The sequence below is a fragment of the Chiloscyllium plagiosum genome, chromosome 20 (assembly GCF_004010195.1).
Source record: "Chiloscyllium plagiosum isolate BGI_BamShark_2017 chromosome 20, ASM401019v2, whole genome shotgun sequence".
Classification (NCBI taxonomy): Eukaryota; Metazoa; Chordata; class Chondrichthyes; order Orectolobiformes; family Hemiscylliidae; genus Chiloscyllium; species Chiloscyllium plagiosum.
In genome coordinates this window covers 25,619,220-25,645,251 of record NC_057729.1, presented here as the reverse complement: position 1 = coordinate 25,645,251, position 26,032 = coordinate 25,619,220, and the positions used below count along the sequence as shown (strand labels likewise).

Below are 26,032 nucleotides of genomic sequence, written 5' to 3'. Positions count from 1 at the left end.
GGGCAGCAGTTTCAGCTTTGGCCTAATTAGGATATTTGCATCATATGGTTAGCTGCAATGCAAGATTAGAACTTGAAAATTATCCAGGTATTGGATTCTTGATCATAATTTGAAAATTCAGCTTCTTCTGTCATGCAGGTTTCAAATTTATTTGCCTTGGGTGTATATATACCAAATATATTGGGTCTGATTTTTAACTCTTAACCCATTGAAAATCAAGCCACTTAAGTTTGGACCTGTTATTTATAAATGTTTTTTCAGGGTATTGGTCATTGGAGGTTCTAATTAATCAATTTCTACAGTTTGCATTTCATTATTGAGCTGTAAGCCCACTGTTTATGTAGACAACCACTTCAAATTAATATCATTTGTAGATCAATACCTAGCAGCTTTTAAACTAAGACCTGTGATTTATCTTTCAGACCGGCAGTGTAACCCTAGCCTTTTGACCATTATTAAACAGTTGGCCTCACCTACATTGAGTCCAGCCAATAAAAGTGAATCTTCAGTAAATGTAGCACCTTCACCTTCAATTTCAATGCAATGGTGGGATGCGCAGAGTGTTATTGGACTCATCCTCTTCATTCTGTGTCTACTGTATTCAAGGTATGGTCTGAGTATGAATGTTTAAACCACATTGTCATTGTTTAAGGCCAGGTAGATTATTTCAGTGTTAATATTTTTAATTAAGCTGTTAACTGCAATTGTATGGGTGCTAAAATCGTGTTTGATGGCCAATGCATATGGTCCATTACCTGAAGCAACCTAATTTACTTATTCTTGGTTTAAAGTATTGAGCTGTGGCAGGACGTGAAAGAAAGCCAACTTTCCACCAAAACAATTTGTAAATGTATCAATATTAATTGTATCCATTTTGAAATCGGTGGGTTTGAAAGATGTATTCTGAGATAAAATTGGGGAAAATTGCATTTGCATCCAAAAGTGGACATACAGAATGATTTCCATGTTAGATCTGAACAAATGTCATGGACCTCATTATTAAACCATCAAGCAGGGGACACCTAATCGGTATACTCAACAGCTCATAGGCAGAGGCCTTGAAAGTTGAGTGACTTTGTTACTAATGAAAGCAGGCCTCTGTTAAGTTCAAATTGGACTAGGAAAAGAGTGTAACGGTGAGTTTGTAGGAGCCTGGTGGGGAGGGAGGTTGAATTACCAAAACACATTCTAGGGTGCACAACATGCAGCATCAGACAAGTTGGACTACAAGTCGTTCTGCTATAACGTTACAATTATGTTCCTCTGCAACCCCGTGCTAGAGAAAATCATGCTACGGAAAACTGTTTTAGAAAATTATGCAATGCAAGATCCCTATAGAAAATTGCTATAGCTTTCAGTAGAATGATTGTGTTATCGAGGTAACGTCCACAATTCTTCATATGCATTAGTCAATTTGTGTTAACGAAATGTGTATTATTTCAGAACGACCTGAACTTAGTTTTTCACCCTAAGTTTGTGTCCGACATCAAGTCAAAGGCGACACCTAATTCTTTGTTCTCATTTTTGTTTATCTCTTGATGGAAACATTGCCTTTGGAAATCCAGGTAGATAACATTCAGAGGTTCACTTATTTACCTTATTGGCATTGTCTCAAAACAAATAACTCATCTGACGTAAGCAGCTTCAATCTATGTTCTGTCATTCTATACCTACAACAGATTCTAATAACTTCCCCCAGATCCAATAATAAGCTAAAGTCTATTGTTAATTGTTTTTCCCCCTTACACAGTTTTTTTCTTTTAAATCGTGGAGTGACATTTGCATGTTTTCAGGCAAATAGACTTTCACATCAGGAGAGGCTTTAAAGATCATAACCCAGACTTGTGCAGTTTTTTGAGTTCTTTTAATGTCCTGGAGGTTTATCTATCTTAAACCTCATTGTCTTTTCTATTACCGTTCTCCTTGTAGTGAATAAAATTATTTTTTCCCTTGGTTTGTTTTCCGTTTCCTATTTATCACCAAATGGATAAAAAGCAGTAATTTAATAACACTCGAGTTAATATTTTAATTATAGTATCCAATCTTTGGGCACAAAGATCTCTAAGCCACTTTCATTTTTAATGTACTAATATAATAAATACTTCTACAATTAGCTTTAATGTTACTTGCATATTTTCTGTTTGCTGTGCTTATTAGCTTCATACATTTTTGCAGTCTGTTGATTACTGCTTTTCTTGGCATTTATGCAAACCTTTCTTTAGCTTTATATTGTGTCTTACTTCATATGTTGACCTAGGTCAGTTGACTGCACAAATGGAATGTTTTATGTTTATCTTGTATGTAGATAACTTTTTAAATAATTGTCACTGTTCTTCAGTGGATTTAAGTTTCCACAGTTTTAATATGTTAATCGTATGACTCATTTCTCCAATGTCAGCTTGCTCCAATTGGAAAAACCTGGTTATGTTATCTTTCCTTTTCCAAACTTGAATTTTGCATTCCTGTTTTGGTGTGGTCACTTTACTAGATACTAACTTGCTGTCAATTTTTGAATTAATTTTGTCTTATTATAAAGTCTAACATAGCTTGCGGTCCATTTGCTTTTTTGTAAATATTTTTACTGAGAAGATTTTGAATTTTTACAAATATATAAAATTACTACACAATACTAGAACAATATTGCAATTTAACAATAACCGTAAACAAACTACTACTCTACCCCACAGTATAGAAGGAAAAAAAAGCTCTACACAAACTGCAATTCAATAAATAATTGATTCAAAACAAAGAAACTAAACAGAATTGAACCATGTCAAATTACGTTAAGTCTTTTTGTTTTTAAAGCAGTCTCAATATTTATTGCACTGGGGCTGGGATGGAATCCATTAATCCTTGAAACAGGAATTCTTTCTGAATTTTACAATGAGATCTCCTTTTAGGCCTGCTGTTGGACAGTGCCTGAAAGACTGTAGCTCAGTTAGTTCCCAAGATGGAAAGGTCAGTGAGGGTGACTAAGCAATCAGACCAACATTTTAGATTGATGTTTGTTGAGGTGGATGGGTGGAGTTAGAGATATCTGGAAGGGTGGAGGTTTTGTGAATGTAAGATTGACATTCAGAAGGGAATAGCAAATCACAGGTTGAAGAATTAAACTAGCAGGAAGGAGGGTTTTAGTGTGGAGGGGGCTGTGTGAATGAAAACCTGCTTAAGAGACAGCTATTGGGTGTTTGCAGATCTGTATGAAAATTAAAATCTGTAGCTGTGGCATCTACTGTGTAGATGGAGGGTTGAATATTCAAACTGGAAGACTTACTTCTGGATCGTCTTTGAATTTCTTATTGCAATTATGTCCATCCAAACAAGGGGTGAACATCTCTTCACTTTTTTGACATGAGCCTTATAGCTTGTGAAGAAACTTTGGAGATTGTGGGAGCCATTCATTACAGAATATGCAAGTTTTGCTTTTGCTAATATGGCAGATCAGTTATTGGTGGCTGGCAAAATATTGATTATGTTGACATGGCCCTACTGCTGTTGAAGGTCAAAAATCGATTTGGTTTTCTTGTGATAGAGATGGGTCTTGTCTGACTCTTGGTTATATGAGTGTTAGTTGAACTTTTTCACCTGTATGGATGTTATCCAGGTTCTGTTGCCTGAAGCCACCGAGTGCTTCAATTTTGGAATATTTGTGTACGGAGCTGAACACTGATTATCTGAAAACCATTCCAGTCAGTGCCTTCAGATAAAAGCAAAATATTGTGGATGTGGAACTCTGAAAGAAACAGGACGCTAGAAAATCTAGTCAGGTCCAGCAGCATTTGTGCAGAGAAAAAGATGTTTGTTTCAAATCTAGTATGACTCCAGAATGGGGTTTCCCAGGGTTGCAATCACTGTCCTGTCAACTGCAGTAATCTTCCATTTTCAGTAAAGTACAACTCTTGTGGAGGATTTTGTTTTTTTAGCTTTTATTTTTGCAGACCTATTGGTATATACCTGTATCTTTCCAGATCTATTGCTGCTTTAATGTGAAGAACAGCTGATCTCAGCACTCCTAAATTGGTTTAATTTAATGTTTCTGCAATATTTCAGCTGAATTCAAATTTTATTTTAGTTGTTTAGAGCAGGTGAGTGCAATTGTCAAGGCTGGCATTTATTGCCCATTGATCTTCAGATCATAGTGAGCTACCATCTTGAACTGCTGCAGTTCAAGTGTGAGTACACAAACAGGTGTGCTAGGGAATTCTGGGCATATGACCCAGCACTGAAGGAATGGCAGTATTTCCAAGTTAGGGACGGTCTGTGGTTTGAACAGGAACTTGCACGTGGTAATGATCCCATTCATCTACTGCCTTCTAGGTGATAGAGTTTGAGAGTTTGGAACATGCTGTCAAAGGAGCCTTTAAAAATTCCTACATCTGTTATATGATGCATGCTGCTGTCATGAGATGAGGTAGATGTCCAGTGAGTAAAAGGTTGTACATGCTAGGCTGTGTCCACCGGAGTTCAGAAGAGTAACATTTGACTGAGTTGAAACATACAAAATTCTGACTGGCCTTAACAGGGTAAATGTGGAGAGGATATTTCCACTCATAGGAGAATCTATAACTAGTGGACCATGTTCTTTTTTTAAGAAAAGGCAATCCTTGATTTTTAAACATTGCTGGCTGGATTGTCATTTATTTCCCATCCTTAACTGGCCACAGAGCAATTAAGAGTCAACCACATAGCTGTGGGTCTTGGCTCATAGGATGGCAGTTTTCTTCCCTGAAGGACATTAGTGAACCAGATGGGTTTTTCTGGTAATTGTCAATGAATTAATGGTCAAGATTAGACTCTTAATTTGAGATTTTTATTTTAGTCAAATTTCACTGTCTACTGTGGCAGGATTCTAACCTGGATCCCCAGAACATTATCTAGGTATTACATTTAACTAGCGATAATATCACCAGGTCATCGCTTCCCCAGAAATGGAGAACTTTTTTCTCAGGAGTTGCGGAGCCTTTGGAACGTTTTCTGGTAAAATTGCAGAAGCAGAGTTGTTGAATATTTTACGCCAGAGCTTGATAGATCCTTATGGAGCAAGCAGTTGAAAGATTATCGGAAGTGAGCAGCAAAGTTGGAGGTTACAATCAAATCGTCCATAATATTATTCAATAATAGTCCCAAGAAGCTGAATGACCTATTTCTGCTCCTGATTTGTATACACTAGTTATGGAGGTAGTGAAGGTTAAAATGGTGGATGGGTGTTGATCAAGTAAGCTACTTTTTTTTACATGTTAGACTTCTTGACTGGTGTTGGATCTGTTATTAGCCAAGTGAGCAAAGCGTATTCCATCGTCACATATCATGGAATCATACATTTTGGTGAGTCGTGTCTGCACTGGCTCCTCAAATGAGCAACAATACCAACTATTAATTTGCTGTCTTTTTCATACTGTTGAATTTTATTTACATGATCATTCAGTACCATCTTGAATGCCTCAATTGAATCTGTCTCCACTACACTTCCAGTTAGTGCATTCCATATCCTTCCTACTTACAGTGCAAAAAAAAATTCTTTCTCGCATTGTGTTTTGTAGATGGTGAACATGGCTGGGGGAACCAGGAGATGAGTTACTCACCACAGAATTTCCTGTATTTAACCTGTTGTCTGAGCCACAGCAATTATGTGGCTGGTCTAGTTTTGTTTCTGGACAGAGTAATTGTGGGGGACATCCACATTGGTAATGTCATTGAATGACAAGCTTAAATGGTTAGATTTGCTCTTGTTGAAGATGGTTATTGTCTGACACTTGTGTGGCACAGATGTTACTTGCTACTTGTCGACCCAAGCCTAAATGTTGTCCAAGTCATGCTTCAGCTGAGTACAGACGGCCTCAATATCTGAGGTGTCATGGATGATACCTAATATTAGCATTGAACATTCCTACTTCTAACCTTTTGGAGGGACGATCAATGATGAAACAGCTGAAAATGTTTATGCCTGGGACGCCACCCTGAGGAGTTCCTTCAGGAATGATTGGACTTGCAAGATCTCAACTATCTTCCTTTGTACCATGTATGATTCCAACCTGTGGAAGATTTGCCTTGAGTTTTATTTTCATGTTACTAAGACTCCTTGATGCTCTGGTCAGTTAAATATAGCATTGGTGTCAAGGCATTTATTTTCTCCTTGCTTTGGAAATTCACCAGTTTTTGACCATGTATTGAAGTAAGGCTGTAATGATATACAGATCCGATTATATCTCAATTGAACATTTAAGCTTTGTAAATTCTACTTAATCACATTATCAACAATATCGTTAATCCTGTTTCTGAGGTTTGTGTTTAGACTTTTAAGGGAGGATTTGCTGGATCAGCTTTTTCCTACCTTTTGTGAACAAGATGAACCCAGTGTGATTTTATTTTTCCACATCATTGAATGGATGTCACTACTGTCCAAACAATCTGGACCTGTGTATGTCTCATTCTGTTGCATAACTCTTCAGTGCTACCTCGATGTTGTCAGGTCTACAGCCTTTCCTGTGCCCATCAAACTCTCTTCAACTGCTTCTTGATATATGGATTGAACCAAATTAGCTCAAGACTAGTGTCTGTTGTTGGGACTGCAAGAGAAGCCAAAATGGATATCCACGCTCACTTTTTTAGCTGAAAAGTTGCAATTGTTTCAGCCTTACCTTTTGCACTGAAGTCATAAGCTCCCTTATTATCAAATGTTTGTGAAGCTTCCTTCAGTCGTTGGTTATTTAATTATCTATCACCATTTACCCCTGGATGTGGCAGGACTACAGAATTTTAATTTGATCTGTTCATGGAGTTGTTTAGCTTTTATTGCATGCTGCCTCAGCAGTTTGTATGCATGTAGTCCTCTGCTGTAGCTTTGCTGGGTTGGGACTTCATATTATTTAAATATGCTTGGTGTTGCTGTACTGATTATTGTGTTTTTTATTTACAGTATTCGTTCCTCGAACAACAGCCAGGTGAACAAGCTAACACTCTCTGGCAGTGAAACTATCATGTTGGATGACTCTTTGGCTGGAGATGCTGTTGGTGTTGAAGAGGGAGATGGAATACGAAGAGTCCATGACAATGAGCAAGATGCAGTCCAGTACAGCTATTCATTCTTCCATTTCATGCTCTTTCTGGCTTCACTTTATATTATGATGACACTTACAAACTGGTACAGGTAAACACTTGCAAAATTTATTTCCAAAAGGTTTATTATTCCTTGGTTTAATATATTTTATAAATTTAAAATTTTGTCTCAATCAATTCTGGGTGAGAATCCAATACTGACTTACCCAGAATTTAAACACCTAATACTTTTACTTTTAAGTAACTTTGTCCAATAGAACTCTCACACTGCCTTCTCTACATTAGTTTTGACAGAATATGTGTATATTCAGAATAAGTTGACATGTGACAGCGGATAAATCCTCACTGAAGTAGCATCTGTATTTTAGAATAGAATAACTTTGCAATTGTAACAATAGTGTGACAAACCAAGCAAATCTTTTACGTAAAGTACATCAGGTGGACTTCATCTGTGCTCTACCCCTTGGTCTCTGCTGCAGTCCACTTGTTAATTTCATTCCCTTTCCCTTTTTAGCATGGCTGTTTTTTTCTGGAACTGACGTGCGGTTAATATTAAACACTAAATTTAATTATCTACATAATTGATCTAGAGTTAAAAGGAGAAAAAAAAATGAGGTTAAGTGGAAAGGACAGAACGATCTCACTTACAGAATAGCTTGATTCAAGGATTGGCGTGGAAACAGTGCACCAAAGGTGCTATGGTCCAATTCTTTAAATTAGCACTTGGGTATTTAAAGGGTAAAAGAAAATTTCATACAAATGGAAGAAGCTCATCATTGGTTATGATTTAAAGTGCACTGAATAGAGTAAAAGGAACTTTATGTATGGGGGCATAAAAAGTATGACCTGGGATCAACTACTTGCGGTCTTGCTCCATTATTACTGGCTTTTACTGAATTTGCCTACATATTCCCCATCATGCTGACTCCTTTGTCAATCAGTCAGCTGTCCAGCTTGAATATATTATGACCCAGCCTCCACGCCTCTCTGGAGGAAGATTCCAAGAGCTAACACTCCTCTGAGCAAAAATAAATCCCTCATCTGTTTTAGTTGGGAAATCCCCTAAGTTCTAAATTCTCTAACGAGAGGGAACATCCTTCCAGCAGCTATGCTATCAGATTCTGTCTGAATATTTCAGATTATTTCTTATACTTCAGTGATTACAGACCCAATCTGTTTAACCATTCTGGCCAAGACAACCTTCATCTGAAATCTGCTAGTGAACATTCTTTGAACTACCTTCAATGTATGTATATCCATGCTAAAGTAAGGCAATTGAAAATTATACACTACAGTTGGGACCTCATCAAACCCTGTACAGCTATAGCAAGATTTCACTACTTTTATTCTCATTGTCCTTTTCAATAAAGACCAAAACTTCATTTGCTTTTGTAATTATGTGCTACATCTGCATGCTACCTACTTGTGATTCATAAATGAGGACACCTAGGTCACTCTATAACTCAGCATTCTGTACTTAAATAACGTTCTTCGTTCTTATTGCTGAGGTGATAGCCTCTTTTTCTCATTATTATTTAGAGTTCATAGAGATGTACAGCATGGAAACAGACCATTCGGTCCAACTCATCCATGCCGACCAGATATCCTAATCTAATCTAGTCTCATCTGCCAGCACTTGGCCCATATCCCTCTAAATCCGGATACAGAACAATTTCGGTTATCCGAACAGCAATTATCTGAATTTTGGATTATCCAAAAAAGATCTCAAGATCCTGAAGTTTGAGATTGGGAACTGGACTCTGTCACTACCCGCAGAAACTCTCTTTCCAAGACAGACTGCCCACCAGTAAACTCAGCAACTTCTTTCTTGCCCTGCCTCTATCATTTATTTTTCCTCCTTTCCTCCTTTCTTCTCATTTTAAAATATAAATCACTGAGATAAATTAACAGTAGAGGATCTGGTTGTCTAGCTCCTGCGACGGGTTTCCAGATGGAGATGAAACTTTTGTGCAAGGACCCAGAGGTAAACAGCGTTGCACCTGCTTTGTGCCTGGGACCGTTTGTGTGAGGCTGCAGTTTCCAACTGGCAGCAGTGGAGGAAGCGCAGGGCTGATGGTTGCTAAGGGGAGAGACCTGAAGGGGAAGAAGCAAAGAAGAGAAGGTGGCCTCTGAGTCCAGCTGAAAAGGTTGAAGATCGCAAGTCTGTGCACACCTGAGAATGGTCTTCTCACTGATTGAATTGTCTCCATCTGGTGCAAGTGTTTAAATATTAAATTAATTCAACCTCCTATTCATTTTAACTTGAGTTAAGGTATTTACTTGATTCTGATCAGTTATCCGAACAATCATCTATCTTAACAAAATACTCCCTGCCCGTCTCGTTTGGATAATCAAGGTTGTTCTGCACCCATCCAGAAGCCTCTACCAGGTCCTCTGGCAACCCATTTCATACATGCATCACCCTCTGAAAATGTTGCCCCTTAGGACCCTTTTATATCTTTCCTTCCCACCCTAAACCAATGCCCTCTCTAGTTCTGGACTCCCCCACCCCAGGGAAAATACATTGTCAATTTATCCTATTCATGCTGTTCACGATTTTACTTCATCTGCAAATTCTTGGTCAGCCCACTTAGCGTATCCCTTTGCAGACTCTCTCTATCCTCTTCAAAGGTTGTTTTCCTACCTATATTTATATTATAAAATTTAGCTACAGTTGAGTTGTTTATATTGTGCCTGCCCAAAATATTGTATGTTATCTAATGTTTTATGATGGTGACATTGATTAAGCAGCTTGGAAATGTTATTTTTAATTAGTAATGTCTTTTGTTAGTTTTTTTGGAATAATTGAAGAGCTCATTGACTTTAATTTTGTTAATTTATTTTCCCTTTATATAGCCCTGATGCTGATTACAAGACAATAACAAGCAAATGGCCATCTGTGTGGGTGAAGATCACTTCAAGCTGGGTCTGCCTTCTCTTGTATGTCTGGACATTGGTGGCCCCTCTCATTCTTACTAACCGTGACTTTGACTAGACTGCTTCATTCTTGTTCCACTGGTTTCTGAATTAAAGTCCATCTAACATGAAACTAATTTGTATAGTTATTGATTTTTATTTAATAAAATATTGCATACCGCAGATCATTTATTGGGCTTATTGCACTGAAACATTGCGTACAATAAGAAAACATGTTTTTAGCCTTAATGTTGTTCTCTCCAGATGAATAATATGCACTTTGCATCCTATTGAAAGCTAAGAATGTGTAGGTGCCAGGGAGTATCAAGTTTGGAATTCTATTGCAGATTATAAGGTAGTTTTGTTTAGAAGCTGTTTACAGTTTCTGCAAAGTATTTAATACTGCTTTTAAGAGAATTGCTGTTATGTTCTACGGGTTTATGCTGCATTTAGGTTTTTTAAAATTCAAGGTTGTAATATTGTATTCAAATGTGCACTTTTTTGTGCATTGCATAAATCATGTGGATGTTAGTCAATAAACATGCCATTCCTCTGTTCTTGTAAGAGCTAAACATAAAATTTACACAATATTTGATGTGTTTATATAATGCATAGAGAATATAATGGTTTAAAATGGTGAGCAAAAATTTTCACGCATGTAACAAATGAAGTCTGGTCCAAAAATCTTGTCTGTAAAGAGTTTATATTAAAAAATAAATGTTAAGTTATCCTAATCAAATCTGTATTAAGCATTTAGCATTTCTAAATACTAGAAAATGTGATTGTATATCATTTTCTTCATTCTTTCCATATTTATCTGAAGGCATTCTTATGATTAAAGGTTGTTATGCAATTAATAAAAAGCTGAAGATTATTATTATTAAAAATGAGATTTTTTTGGCAGAATAGTTCTAAGTTTAAAATTATTTTCAACCTTTTATAGTACCAGATCAATAGTTTTTACTGATCCTACACCCTGTTTTGAAGGGTGGAAAAGAAAATGGGAGTTGAAAGAATCGTTTGTTCTTTGGGAGAATCTTTTTTGGAAGAGCTGAAGAAGTCAGTGAAACTTATTTTTATTTCAATATGCATGCTGCTGAATTTACCAATGACTGATCGATTACCTCCAATTTAGGTTATGCCATTTCCAAAAAGAAATATCCCAAGTTTCTTTACAAGTACATGTATGTCAGCCCAGGATCAAAAATTAGGAGGAATGACCAAGACCTTGATAAAGAGATGAACATTTAAAGATGGAAATAAAGCATTTAGGGGAGGAAATTCCAGACAGCAAGGGACTTGTACAAAGTTGTACTATTAATATTGCAGAGAAGGGTAAGCGTCATGGAGGGGAATTGTGAATTAGTTTAGTGTTTAAGAAAAAAAGTACTCAGAAGGGGGTAGAAGAGATTACAGATGAACAAACCAATGAATGGATGAGTGAGTTAAGTGAGCCATTGAAGACCGGGTGATAGGTAAGTGAGGCTTGATGAAGAATAGGATGTGTAGCAGAAGTTTGGACTCTTAATTCTTTTTTTTCCACTTCCCCACCATCTCCCAACCATGATTATCTTCTGTCACTTCAAATTTTCCATAAAAATGAAACCCTTTATCTCTCTTTGCAAGTTTCAAAACTTCACTTTCCCCTTTAAGTCCTTGAATATATTATCACTTATTATTCCATGTTTGAATCGCTCTATTTGGATTCATGATTTGGAGATGCTGGTGTTGGACTGGGTTGTACAAAGTTAAAAGCCTCATAACAGCAGGTTTAATTGGAAGCACTAGCTTTTGGAGCACCGCTCCTTCATGTGGTTGTGGAGGACACAATTTATAGCAAAAGTTTACTGTGTGATTTAACTGAAATTATACATTGAAAAAATACCTTGATTGTTTGAGTCTTTCATCTGTTCGAATACCATGATAGTTTCACTTTCATATGCAAATCACAAAACTTTTTTTAAAAGCTACATTCTCAGGTTAACTGTAACAATTAGTGTTAGCCAGATAATATGTTGAAGGTGTTATCCCCCTGTGTTCTCTGTGCCATAATGTTTAGACTGATTCTAATCTAAAAGTGAGTCAAGAGTCTGACATGAATTCATGCAGTTTTTGAGCAAAGTAGTGTAAATTTTACCCATATGTGTATGTATGTATGTGTGCATGCGGGTTTTTGTGTGTGTGTGTGTGTCTGGGGTGGGGGGGTTGGGTGTGTGAGAGCGTGTCTAAGTCTGTGAGGGGGTGCTTGTGTGTGGGTGTCTGTGAGAGTGTATGTGTAGAATGGTCTAAGTCTGAGAGAGGATGCGTGTGGGGGGGTTGTGTGTGTATAGTGCAATGGGGGTCACCTGTAGTGTGACATGAACCCAAAGTCCCGGTTGAGGCCCTCCCTATGGGTACGGAACTTACCTATCAGCCACTTTTCGCTGCTGTCTGTCCCGAAGTCCGCCTTGGAGGATGGTCACACGAAGGTCCGAGGTTGAATGTCCTGGACCATTGAAGTGTCCTCCAACTGGGAGGGAACGCTCCTGTTTGTTGTGCAGTGCCCATTCATCTGTTGCCATAGCCTTTGCTCGGTAGGCATTCTGTCACTGTAGGCGCTGCAAGATGTGTCAGTGTCGACATGGATACCACCATTAGATGTGGGGACACTATCTGCCATGTACATGGTGGGAACTCGTGACTCAGCCAACGTTGTCTATCTTGTATGTTGCAGGCAAGGATGCTCTGAGCATGGTACATTGGGGAAACCAAGCAAAGGCAACGGATAAATGGGCCCTGCACAACAATCAACAGATAGGAGTATTCGCTCCCAGTTGGAGAACACGTCAGCGGTCCAGGACATTCGGCCTCTGATCTTTGGGTGACCATCCTCCAAGGCAGACTTTGGGACAGGCAGCAGCGAAAAGTGGCTGAGCAGAGGCTGATAGCTAAATTCTGTACCAATAGGGAGGGCCTCAACTGGGACCTTGGGTTCATGTCACACTACAGGTGACCACCATTGCACTATATAAATTTTTTATTTATATACACGGACACACGTATATATGGACACACATACACCCCTACAGATACACCCCTACAGACACACTCCCACACACTCTCGTGCATCCTCTCTCAGATTTAGACCACTCTCACACATATACACACACACTCCAAATCCCCACCCCAGACACACACCTAATTCTACAGACGCACACACATGCACCCCCTCAGACTTAGATACTCTGCGCACACACACACACACACACACTCACTCACAACCCTCCACCCCAGAGAGACACACACGCGCACACAAAAAAAACCCCACATACGCATACATTTGTGGGGTGAATTTGTACTTGTAGAGTTACACAGTACTTTGCTCAAAAACTGCATGAATTCATGTAATACTCTAACTCACGTTTTAGATTAAAATCAGTCTAAACATTATGGCACAGACAATATGCGGGTTAACACCTTCATATTATCTGGCTAACACCAATTGTTACAGTTAACCTGAGAATGTAACTTTTTAAAGTTTTGTGATTTACATATGAAAGCAGTGAAACTATCATGGTATTTAAACAGATGAAAGACTCAACATACAAAGGTATTCACTGTATAATTTCAGTTACATTACACTGTAAACTTTTGCTATAAATTGTGTCTTACAATTGTCCTCCATAACCACCTGATGAAGGAGCGGCGCTCTGAAAGCTAGTGCTTCCAGTTAAGCCTTTTGGACTATAACCTGGTGTTGTTTGACTTTTAACTTTCTATTTGGATTGTTCACATTCCTGCAGTACTGAAACAGACCTCATCAAAGTGGAATCCGGTTTTTACCACCTCAATCTTCTCAGCCTGCTGCAGTGTTTACTACAATTGAATGTGCCCCTCTTCCGAGGTGCCCAATTGAGTCAAACTCTTCATTTCCCTTACTTTATAATTTATTTTTACCACACTTAGAAGTCTTGTGTATGCAGTGATTAAATTATTAATCTGCTCATAAAATACTAATTGAGAAAATACTTCGTACTGGATTAAGTTTGCAGGTGGTGTTAATAAGCTTAGGTACATAGATGTTTATTAGGCAAGGGAATTGAATGTTAAAAAAAACGCATAAAAGTTGTTAATTCAACAGTAATGAAATATTTACAGACCAGGCCACAACAGTTCAAAAAGGTAGCTCACCATTATCTTTGGCATTATAATATGTCATTTTAATGAGATGTGTTTATGATTGTGCTGCATATTTTATTTCATGTGTATTGCACTGTTGTCCTATCATTATGAATACCTTTTTTGAACACTGCAGAAGTACCTTGGATGTACTTTTCTACAAATAATTAAGTATGTGTACTTATGTTGTGACTGAGGCTGGAGGTGTGGCACTGTCTTTAGTCCCACTAATGCATAGGCCATGATGTAAATTTAATTCTTTCTTCATTCCTATTATAGCAACTTTATTATACTTGATTTAAATTATCCATGCGCCAGTTTTCTTTGTTTAATATTATTGATATATTTGAAAATAACTTATTCAGTGAAAATACAAATTTGATTAACACATTTTGTAATAAGAAAATGTGTGTTATGCCCCTCTACCAGTATGAGGTTTATTTAAAGTAGGATGGGCGAAGGTGTGGACAATAAAATATTTCTCTCTGCAGAAATTCAGTTTGACAGAAAACTATCTTGGCTAGTGCACTTATGTTTTTAAAGGATAGATTTTGAGATGTTCTAATGGCTGTTGTTTGCTGGTTTACTGGCAGAGACAGCTTGCTCAGGAAAGTACAAGGAGTCTTTCTAGTTATTCAAGAGGATAGTCAGGATTCACCAAAATATTATTTGGGGGGTGTGATCTGTAAACAAGCAATTATCACCAGAAATGAGCAAAAAATACATTGTTTTCAAAAAAAAGCTCCTTTCAATGACATTATTTAAATAAAACAACCCAGGTATCCACAATCCTTCAAACTTATTCACAAAACATTTTGGATGTGGGTTTGCTCGCTGAGCTGGAAGGTTCACTTCCAAATGTTTCGTTACCTTACTAGGTAACATCTTCAGTGGGCCTTAGGTGAAGCAATGCTGAAAATTGTTGCTTTCTATTTATATGTTTGGGGTTGGTGATGTCACTTCTTGTGGTGAAGTCACTTCGTATTCCTTTTATCAGGGGGTGGTAGATGGGGTCTAACTCTATCAACAAACACATTGAGTTCCAGTTGGAATGCCATGCTTCTATGAATTCTCATGCGTTTCTTTGTTTGGCTTGTCCTAGGATTGATGTGTTGTCCCAGTCAAAGTGGTGACCTTCCTCATCCCTATGTGGCCAACTAGCCACAAAAAGACATGACCCTCTCTCACTAGTATCCTCACATACGGATGAGGAAGGACACTACATTGTTATGTTAATGCAGGGCTTTGGTTTGGTTGTCAAATACTTGCATTGAAGATTGAACAACAAACCTTTACTAAAGTTGGGTTGTAATGTTAAGGTTGTACAGGACATTGGTGAGGCCTCTTCTGTACTCTCTGCAGTTCTGGTCATCCTGCTATAGGAAGGATAGTATTAAATTGGAGAGGGTTCAAAAAAGAATTACCAGGATTTTGCTGGGAATGGAAGGTTCAAGATACATAAATGGGCTGGTACATTTTTCATTGGAGTATAGGAGGTTGAGTGGTGAATGTACAGATATTTATAATATCATGAGCATAGATAAGATGAATGATAAAGATCTTTTCCTGAGGGTAGGACATTTCAAGCTAGGTGTATTTTTAAGGCAAGAGGAGAAAGTTTTATAAAGGATATTTGGGGCATCTCTTTTTTTAAAAAAAAAACTGGTTCATATGTGGAATGAACTGCCATGAATGCAGGTACAGTTACAGCATTTAAAAGACACTTCAATAAATGCATGAATAGGAAATGTCTGGAGGGACTTGGGACAAATGCTGACAAGTGGGACTGGTTTAGTTTGGGGACATGGTTGACATTTACGAGTTGGGTCTGTTTCCATACTGTATGACTTGAGATTGGTCCCTGGGATGTGAGGATTGTTCTATGACGAAGCTGAGTAAATAGATTCTATATTCGTTTAAGTTTAGATGGTGGAGGGATTGACGGGGTAGCCATTGAGAGGTTGTTTTCCTGACTGGGCAATCTAGATTATGGCTGACAGTCTCGGGATGTGGGGCTGATAATTTATGACTGGTAGATTTTTTTCCCTCAGACGTTTGTGAATCTCTAATTCTGTACTTTCGAGGATTGTGGATGCTTCATTATTGAAAATGTTTAAAGGAGAAAGTGAGGACTGCAGATGCTGGAGATCAGAGCTGAAAATGTGTTGCTGGAAAGCGCAGCAGGTCAGGCAGCATCCAAGGAGTAGGAAGCTGCCTGACCTGCGCTTTTCCAGCAACACATTTTCAGCTCTGAAAATATTTAAAGCCATGATAAATTAATTTTTGGTCTCTTAGGGAATCGAGGGATATGAATGTGTGGGGAAAATAAAATCTAAGCTGGAAATATCAACCATGATTGTATTGAGCAAGCTTATCTGACAATATAGCTTATACCTTGTGTACACATTTGCTTGCCTCATTCAAAAAAGACAGATTTTCAAAACAAATTTTATTGCCAGTTGTAACAATTAACACAGATATTCTACTGAGTAACATTAATTTAGAAACGTCCTAGTAGTAATAATGAACTATATCTTTAAGTGCGCATTGAGATCTGAGTATTTTGTTGTGAACGTAACTTAAAAAACTGTCTAACCCAAAACTTAACAAGTTCACATCTTATGCCAAATAACTCTGGTACAAAAGACAAAATATAAAACTTTAAATTCTTTTTCCTTATCCAGTGTTCTCCCTGAAAATGTTGTTGACCTCTTTGTAGGATATGTTTCTACACCTTATCTGAATTATCAGAACACAACTTGAGTGCAGGGAGTCATAATAACTGGTTTTAGTATTATTACCCCTCAACATACACATGCATGCTATCCAAGAATTGGCTGTTAATGATTAGGGTCAAGAACCCGGATTTTCAACTTGTTAACTCAAGTTAATTACAGCCCAATTACTGACATCCCAGTGCAGTTCAGATCATAGTGAAACTTGGAAACTACTTGGTATGGTTGAGCTATTCATTAGCTGTCATGGACATCAACAATGTTATATGTACTTTTCACAACTCTATATTTTAAAAAAATAACTTGCCATTTTAAATACTTGACAAACTACTGTTGTAGAGTGGAAAACAGAATACCATAAGCTTTAAGCAAAAATGTGAAATATTCTTTTTGAAAAATATATATGTAAAATATCTTATGTATTTGCCATCCAGGTTTGAGAGCTACAATAAGAGAATAGTACTTCCAAAACTGCTGATTTGGCACAAAGTAATGGTGATGGGATGTCAAAAGATGCTGATTGCTCTATCGAATCAACAACAGAAGTATCCATTTAAAGTCTCGTGCCCACTTAAGATCATAGGAGGAACAGGGAGCTTGCTTATCAATTCCAAAGTAATTATTTTAATTGACCTATTCAGACATATCATGAGAGATCTCTAGAGCACATGGGACTTGAACTTGGATGTTTTTGCCCAGGGGTAGAGTCCCTGACTCCAACAGTCACCAATCATCTTTTACCCTGAGCCAGAGTAAGGAACATTGCTGTGGCTTTCCTGTAATATGAAAGCAGGTTGATTGCTGTCAAAAATGATAATTAGGTCCACAATTGATTTACTTCTGAAAATCTACATCGAAAATGACACTTTTGTCAATAAAAGCAGAAAAGTGTTTGTTTCCTAAATTATGCAAATTTGAAACAACAGTTTTTAAATTTGATTTGGCTAAGTGTTATTAAATGATACTAAATTAATCTTAGAAACAGTCTGAACAGTCATATTGTAGGTTTGAGAAACTGAGCATCTTTGGAACTCTGTGCAAAATGCTTGTAGGTCTCATTGATATTGAGAGATCTAAACCGGGTTTTCCAATGCCAAGTTGTGTGGCAAGATACAATGCAAAGTAATATTTTCAAAAGAAAGTCCCGTATTTCTTTAGAATAAGATGATAAAAAGGTTGTCAAGTAGAATGGTAAACTGAATTTGAAATTAGGCAGGATTTGGATTGGGATCGCCAACATTTTGATCTAGAGTAACACCTGATTCCTACAGTGTTTGAAGCAGTAACCTACATTGGTTTTAGCTGTATTGACCAATTAGTGACCAGAAAGTGTGTTTGCTGTTCAATTCAGGATGGTAGGCAGGCTCTAAAAGCATTAGGACCAATAGGAAGTCCTCTAGCCTGGACGGAGCTGCCACAAGATTATACTTCAAGAATGAGCAACTTTAATGTATTTGACATTAAAAATGACCACAGCTGGACTACCACTGTGGAGGGTATATCCCACCCTAGGGCAGCCTTTAGCCAGATGGGCAAGGCATCTGTGGCAGTGCATCATCAAAGTGATCTTGTTGTAATGATATGAAATCAGGACAACTCAAAATATTTGCAATGCTCCCAGTGCCACAGAGGACTTGCAGGCCAATTGGAAAATGGCCTTGATTGGCCTTTTAATTGGCAACAAGCTACCCACTATTTGCAGGAAGTAGCCATTCCTCACCTGGTCAGTTCCTGAAGGCGTGACAAATGCAGCATCAGTACTCTAGGGAACAGGAACTATATGAAAATCCATTGTCTTCTTCTTGGAAAATGCCCATAACAATGCTGAGACTTTTAAATTCCTATGAACCTGCTGGCAAGTTAATTATTTCCACCAGTGGAATACATAGTAGGATGAATTTGACCTATGAATTGTTGTAGGTCCATGCTGGAGTTGTGACCTGCACTTAAAACCTTCTTCCGGTTCTCCCCGCTTTCCCCCCCCACCCGAAGGGGTAGGGTAAGCATAGTTGATCTTTGACCAACAAATTATTTCTGCAATTATTACTCGGTGAAATAAGTGGCTTTGAAGGGCAGATTGGAGGCTCAGTGGTTAGCACTGCTGCCTCACAGTGCCAGAGTCCCGGGTTCAGTTCCCACCTCGGGGGACTGTGTGTGGAGTCTGCACATTCTCCCCATGTCTGTGTGGATTTCCTCTGGGTGCTTCGATTTCCTCCCACAATCCAAAGATGTGCAGGTCAGGTGAATTGGCTATGCTAAACTACCCATAGTGTTAGGTCGCTTAGTCAGGGGTAAATGTAGGGGTCTGGTTGGGTTACTCTTCAGAGGGTCGTTGTGGACTTGTTGGGCCGAAGGGCCTATTCTCATACTGAAGGGAATTAAATCTCATCTGAATGGATAATAGTAATAATTCTCAAAATTAAGACCTTGCAATTTGTTTTATAATTACAGTAACTTCTCAGTAGAACACAATGATATATCACTTATTCATGTGTCTCTCAGTAACACTAAATAGTTTAGGACTTGTTTGGAGGACTTTATGAGAAACAAGCAAATCAGTGGAATTTGGCCTTTACAATGCCATATTCAATACTGAAAATCTATGGCTGAGATTAGTTAAATCCCAATTTGACAATTCCACAGTACTGTTAACTTGTGAGAAGAATAGCTGCAAAAGTCAAACGTTTTCAATGAATCATATTAGTGGAACTGTTGTTCGTATCCCAATTTCTTACAAATGGTGCACATTAGGCATCTGAATAACTGTGCTGACCAATTACAGTGCTGCATATATCTATTTGATTCTGATGCTTTTCTTTGACAAATACTGCTGTTTAAAAAGAGGGGAGAGTGAGAAATGTAACAATTTGACTCAGTTGAAAATCTACATGCACATACATTGGATGATGCATTAGCAGAATGGGAGCATATCAATATATTCTACCTTCTTGTAAGAAGAATTTACCAAAATGTGCAAGGTGTGTATTGCTTGTGCTTTCTTTAGGTTAAATGTATCAAATTATATCTGAAACCCAGGGGCAAAAGTAAAAGTACTTCTGTTACAATAAAGTTACCAGACCATTGGTCTGCACTCTCATTAGTTAGCAGCAACTGGCGGTTGTTTAACATGAGAGTCACTACACCTTAGGCAAGTGAGACGTTGAGAAGGGCAATCCTTTATGGTATCCTCAGCTGGTGCAGGAATTGAACCCACACAGTTTGCATCACTCTACACTGCAAACCAGTCATCTGGCCAATTGAGTTAACTATACTGTATAATGAATAGAGATACCTGTGACTTAATTTAAAAAGAATCTGTCATTCTTTGTATGCTGTTTACTGTATACTTCTGATAGGCAGTTGTTCATAATAAATACTGTTCGTTTCCTCATCCGTTTAAAGTCCACAGCACCATTTCAATATCAAAGTGTGCAGTTAATGTTTTGAATTATAACATTTACTTTGGCTCTGTTATTCTGTAAAACCTAGCACTGCCAGATAGTGGCCATTGCAAATGCTAAACAATGTAAATTATGTGACTATCTTATCAATATTCAAAAGATTTATGTTAAGAGACTAGTATTTTCACTTAAAAACGAGGACTTGTCCTCTCTCTCTGGATGAGAAACATTCAGCTTAGAAACCTAATGTTCCTATTTTTGGTGTTGCCAACTCAAGATAATTGCATAACAGCAGTCAGATTAAACCTGTTCAAATTTGCACATTTTTGACTGGCTAACAGTTGAGCTTTTGTATAAACTAATTTCTCAAAAAACTTGCCTGCTGCTCTCTTTAAAATTACTGCCATAGGTCAGGAATATATATTCAATTTCTTTAAATCGGAAAAGTACAATTCAGACATTTCTGACAATATAACTTTAGACATTGAAGAAACTGTGGAGTACTTTAAAAGTGGGCAGACCATTATTTTGAATGAATACCCCAGCACCAAAATAAAATTCCTCATCAGAAATGTCAAGCAAGGGTCTTATTAATAACAGTAATACAGTGGTGACCTCACTCCTCGAAAGGAATCATCGCACTGTTGGCCTGACTGACCATTTGCCCCCACTGCATATTGTGTCAATGAATTATCTGTTGGTGTATGTATCTGACAAAATTCTGCTACAAATTCATCCTCAAATGCCAGCAGAGTCTCAGTCCAGGCCGTTGTGTTGAGTTTTCCCATTGTGCCTCCATACTCTTGAGGAAGGGTATTCGGTGGAATATCTTTGTGAAGTGAGCTTAGATCTGAACCATGAAGAACAAACTATAAAAAAGATGGAAAATATATTCAAATCTTTGATATAGAAAAACCTATAATACCAATCTCAAGCACTGGTAAAATTTAAATCTGTAACAAAATACTTTTGAACAGTAAGATAACAACTTGCAATAAAAAGTATCTGAAATCATAAAAACAGTGCCTAAAATAAATGTCACCTTTTAAAGTGATCGAACTTTCTTCTATAATTTTTTTTCTTATTGTATCATCCTAATGAAACTTTTGGCTTCAGTCTCAGCATAATTGCCCAATTCAAAAACCTTTAGTGATGAAATCACCATAATGTGAATAGGACAATCAAGAAATGACTTAAGTTATCATGTTAGACCAAAATTGTACAGTGGTAACTGCTGAAATGGGTATTCAAGTTGCCACTTATTCTTACTTGTTTATTCTGACAGTGTAATGTTTCTTACTTACAGCTCACAAGCAGATCTAAACTTAGACACGGAGTGTAGCATTTGGTTGGGCAGAATAGAACTCTGGAGCCAACACTTATAGTCTTGCTTATCCAATGCACTAAATGATCAAAATGTCATCAGAAAATAATCTGACAGCAAAATCTTCATTGAAGCAGACTAGTTGCAATCTTAGTGACCTGTTGTGCAGGAATTCTTTTATATATCTCAAAAAATAAATCAAATTAAGGATAAACTATGAAATGAAGGTTATGTCATATATTTTCAGATTAACATCCTCCATTTGACAAAGGTACAATGTAAGTCTGAATGTCTGTCAGCAATATGAATGTAATACAAATGAATCTTAAAAGGAAAATGACACAAAGAAATCTGAAATAAAAACAGAGAATTGAATAAACTCAGCAGGTCTGGCAGTTTCTGTAGTCAAACACAGTTCGTGTTCAAATCTAATGACCCTTCATCAGAACTGAATGCAGCTGGGAAAGGATGGTATTTATGTTGATTATATTTACAGCCTTCAAGACTCCATCTTCTGCTTAGGTACTTTACAGCTTTCAAGATTCAATAATTTAATAATTATTCTGAGTTTAATAATTTCAGAACTTGAACACCCTCCCTCTATGTTCGTTACCTATCATCACATCCTGAGGCTCCATTTTATATGTGTTGCTCCAGCTGTTACGGACCAGACCAAACCCCTGAAAATAAGATAGCCTGGACCCTAACTTTTTCTTATTTTAAAAGGTAAGTGTAGGATGTTGCATTCAAAATGTGATTTGATTGGTCAAACTACTCTACTTTAAGCACACACTACAGTTAAAGTACAGACAAAATTAAAATAAAAGAAAATTGGCTTGACTGTAGCTATCAAAATGCTTAACAAAATAATATTAATTAGGTATATGAATAGGAAGGGTTTGGAGGGATATGAGCAGGGTGCTGGCAGGTGGGACTAGATTTGGTTGGGATATCTGGTCGGCATAGACAGGTTGCACCAATGGTTCTGTTTCTGTGCTATACATCTCTATGACTCTATGACTATGAACTACCACTACTAATTAACTGTTCCAATATATTAACATCCCATAAAGACACCCTTGGCAAAGGCAAATTCAGTAAAATAGATTGTCTCACATGCAATTCTAGCAACCCAGGAAGAGAACCCAGCATGTAGCTTTAACAGAGAGAGTAATAAGAGCTTTCACATCCAGCTTCAAGACCCCCAGCAATTACAGAAAGCTAAAACTAAAAATCCTGGTTCTGTGAAAGCTTGACCTCACCCATTAAGGCTGTTGCTATTGTTCCAACTTAAAACAACTCCAAGCTATTTACAAGCTATTTACTTTATTAACTTTGAACAGACCACTCAGTACCAATGTCTTAACCTTTCTCCATTAAAACAAAGACAAAGTACACCTCTTAAAGCCACATATCGTCACACAGCCCAGCCAATCCATTTTCAACTATTCACATTTCTTGTTAGCATCCTACTCTGCCTTTATCCCCCTCTTGACTTATCATGAGCATGCCCTTTGTTTGCCTCTCCTTCTTTTTCCCTCTCTCCCCCTCCCTTAGCACCATGATTCACTCATTCACTTCTTCCCCAAACCCACCCCGAAATCAGAACTGAACTAATTTCAGTTCTGACGAAGAGTCACTGGACTAGAATCGTTAATTCAGTTTCTCTCTCTATAGATGCGCCAGATGTGTTGAGCTTCTTCAGCACTTACTGTTTTTGTTTTACATTAAAGGAAATATTTGAGAGAATGGGTGAAAAAGTTAATTTGTGTAAACCTCTTTACCATCTGCAATTTAGTTATAAAACAAATTTGACTTATTACATTTTGCTCCTTTAGTGGAAATGAAGATGAACTCAAGTAAAGTCTAAGATAGTAGAGAGTGATGTGTAATCTTTGCTTTCTTAAGCCTCCGGGGAGTTTAGAAGTAGAATATAGTTCAAAACACTACTGGAAAAGTGCAAAAGCAACTTTACCAGTTAGCGCATTCTCCATGATTGAGAAAATACAATGAAATATAACAAATCCAGATGTGCAGGTATTTTGATTTGCAGATGCTAGGAGTCTATTTTAAAACATTGTATATAAAATGCTGAACAATATAATATGCTATTTATTTTGATAGCTTAGAATGTAATATGGAAGATTTGGAGCAAAGGTCTAATGGACTTCTAAAAGTAGTAGTCCAATTCAAAGCCTCTAAATGAAAGTCATACATAGCAGTCATAGAGATGTACAGCATGGAAACAGACCCTTCGGTCCAACTCATCAATGTCAACCAGATACCCCAACCCAATTAGTCCCACCTGCCAGCACCTGGCCCATACCCCTCCAAACCCTTCATATTCATATACACAGGATAATTCTACATTAGTACACAATTGTATATTTGAATGTGTATCACAATGTGCTAAGAAAACTAAAGTACATACCCTTTCTGTCATCTTCTCCTTTAGAAATGGTTTTATGATAGCAAAAATACCCTTAAAAATTATGGGTTCATTGATGACATTGACAGTTTTTATTCTCATCGGAAATCCATCCTATGAAGAGAAGTGAAAAGTGTAATGCTGCAACAGTTACGAAAAGTAGCAAATGAAAACAATTTCTATTCATTTTTCATATTTAACAATGTTTTATAGGAATGATTGATTAAAAGCACTGCACATGCAACCCAAAAATATTATATAGCACCAGAAGATCTTCCAGAGTTCAAAAACAATATAGAAAGAAATATTTTGCATATAGAGTATATACTTATTGTCCATCTACATTTCCTGATCTTTGATGCTTACGTGTTGTGCCATATTCATTTATTAATTTATAATTGAACAAAGACATCTTCGATTATAAGACCATAAGATGTAGAAGCAGAAGTATGCCATTCAGTCTGCTCCACCATTCAATTAGATAATGCCTAACCTGATAACGCTTAATTGCGCTTTCGCCAAAAGTACTGATTAAAAATGTCTATGTCAGCCTTGAATGTGTTTAATGATCCAGTCTTGACAACCCTCTGCAGTAAAGTCTCCACAGATTCACTACCATCAGAGAAGAAATGTCTTATCTCTGTCTTAAGTGTGTGTCCCCTTATCTGAGAATACGTCCTCCAGTCCCAGACTCGAACGCAAGGTAAAACAACCTCTCTGCATCTACTCTGTCAACTCTCCTATGAATAATTATCAACCTTTCTTCATAATATAGTCCCTCCATTCCCAGTTATCAGCCTCACTAACTTTCTATGGAATGCCTCCAATGCCAATATATTTTTCATTAGATAAGGGGCCCAAAACTGTTCACAGTATTCCAGCTGTGTAACTTTAGCAAAACATCCCTTTTATTCTCCCAATCCCTTTGAATTAAAGGCCAACATTCCATTTGCTTTCCCTATTACCTGCTAGAACTTGGATGCTAGCTTTTTATAATTCATGCATAAGGACTCACAAATCCTTTTGTTTCTGTAGCCTTCTGCAGTCTTCTCCATTTAAATAATATTCAGTTCTGCTATTCTTCCTGCCAAAGTGCATAACGTCACATTTCTCATTATACTCCATCTGCCAAGTTTTTGCCCATTGCCCAACCTGACCATATCTGTTTGCAGACTCCTCGTGTTATCCTTACCACTTCCAAATATTTTTATGTCGTTTGCAAATTTGGCTATACTACATTCAAATTCCTCATTCAAGTCATTAAAACATATTGTAAATAACTGTGGCCCGAGCACCGATCCATTTGGCACTCAACTAGTTGCAGGTTGCCTCTTGAAAATGCCCCCTTTATCCCAACTCTATCTTCTATTAGTTAGCCAAATATGCTACTTCTAGCACTTATGGGCTCTTATCTAATAAATGTTCTATTGTGTGGTACCTTATCAAATGCCTTCTGGAAATCAAAACATATTACATCCACTACTTCCCTATTCTGCTTGCTATCTCCTCAATTAATTCTTCCAAGTTTACCCTCCAAGTTTTTTCTTGGGAGGATGAACAGCCAGTTATCTTCGTGCATATAGGCACCAACGATATAAGTAGAAAGCGAGATGAGGTCCTGAAAGAAGAATTCAGGGAGCTAGGAGAGAAGTTAAAGGGGAGGACCTCAAAGGTAGTGATCTCGGGATTACTACCAGTGCCATGTGCTAGCCAGCATAGAAATGAAAAAATAGGCAGGATGAACACATGGCTTGAGAGATGGTGTAGGAAGGAGAGGTTCAGATTTGCTGGACATTGGGAGCGGTTCTGGGGAAGTGGGACTATTACAAAATGGACAGTCTACATCTGAAACAGACCAGAACCAATGTCCTTGGGGGAGTTTTTGCTACTGCTGTTGGGGAGGTTTTAAACTAATGTGGAAGGGGACTGGGAACAAGAAGAGAAAACAAGTAGGCAGCGAGATGGAGACTGGAGACTGTAAGAATTATGAAGATAGCATTAATAAAGGGAAGAG

At 37.6% G+C, this 26,032-nt stretch overlaps 2 protein-coding genes across 6 annotated transcripts in view; one reads left to right on the top strand and one right to left on the bottom strand.

Annotated features, from left to right (window-relative positions):
* The window catches only part of LOC122560087 (serine incorporator 1-like), a 30,114-nt gene extending 19,403 nt beyond the window's left edge, over positions 1–10,711 (top strand). The window contains exons 8-10 of the mRNA XM_043710310.1: positions 423–606; positions 6,917–7,147; positions 9,913–10,711. Of these exons, the coding sequence (XP_043566245.1) occupies positions 423–606; positions 6,917–7,147; positions 9,913–10,051 (554 nt within the window). The 3' untranslated portion in view covers positions 10,052–10,711. The remainder of the gene's footprint in view (positions 1–422; positions 607–6,916; positions 7,148–9,912) is intronic.
* Positions 10,712–19,909: 9,198 nt separating this feature from the next.
* Positions 19,910–26,032, bottom strand: part of ttpal (tocopherol (alpha) transfer protein-like) — a 44,974-nt gene continuing 38,851 nt past the window's right edge. For all 5 annotated transcript variants that reach the window (XM_043710308.1, XM_043710309.1, XM_043710304.1 and 2 more), the window contains 2 exons: positions 24,022–24,132; positions 19,910–21,135 (listed from right to left, as the gene is read on the bottom strand). In XM_043710308.1, coding sequence (XP_043566243.1) covers positions 20,857–21,135; positions 24,022–24,132 — 390 coding nt within the window. In that variant the 3' untranslated portion in view covers positions 19,910–20,856. The remainder of the gene's footprint in view (positions 21,136–24,021; positions 24,133–26,032) is intronic.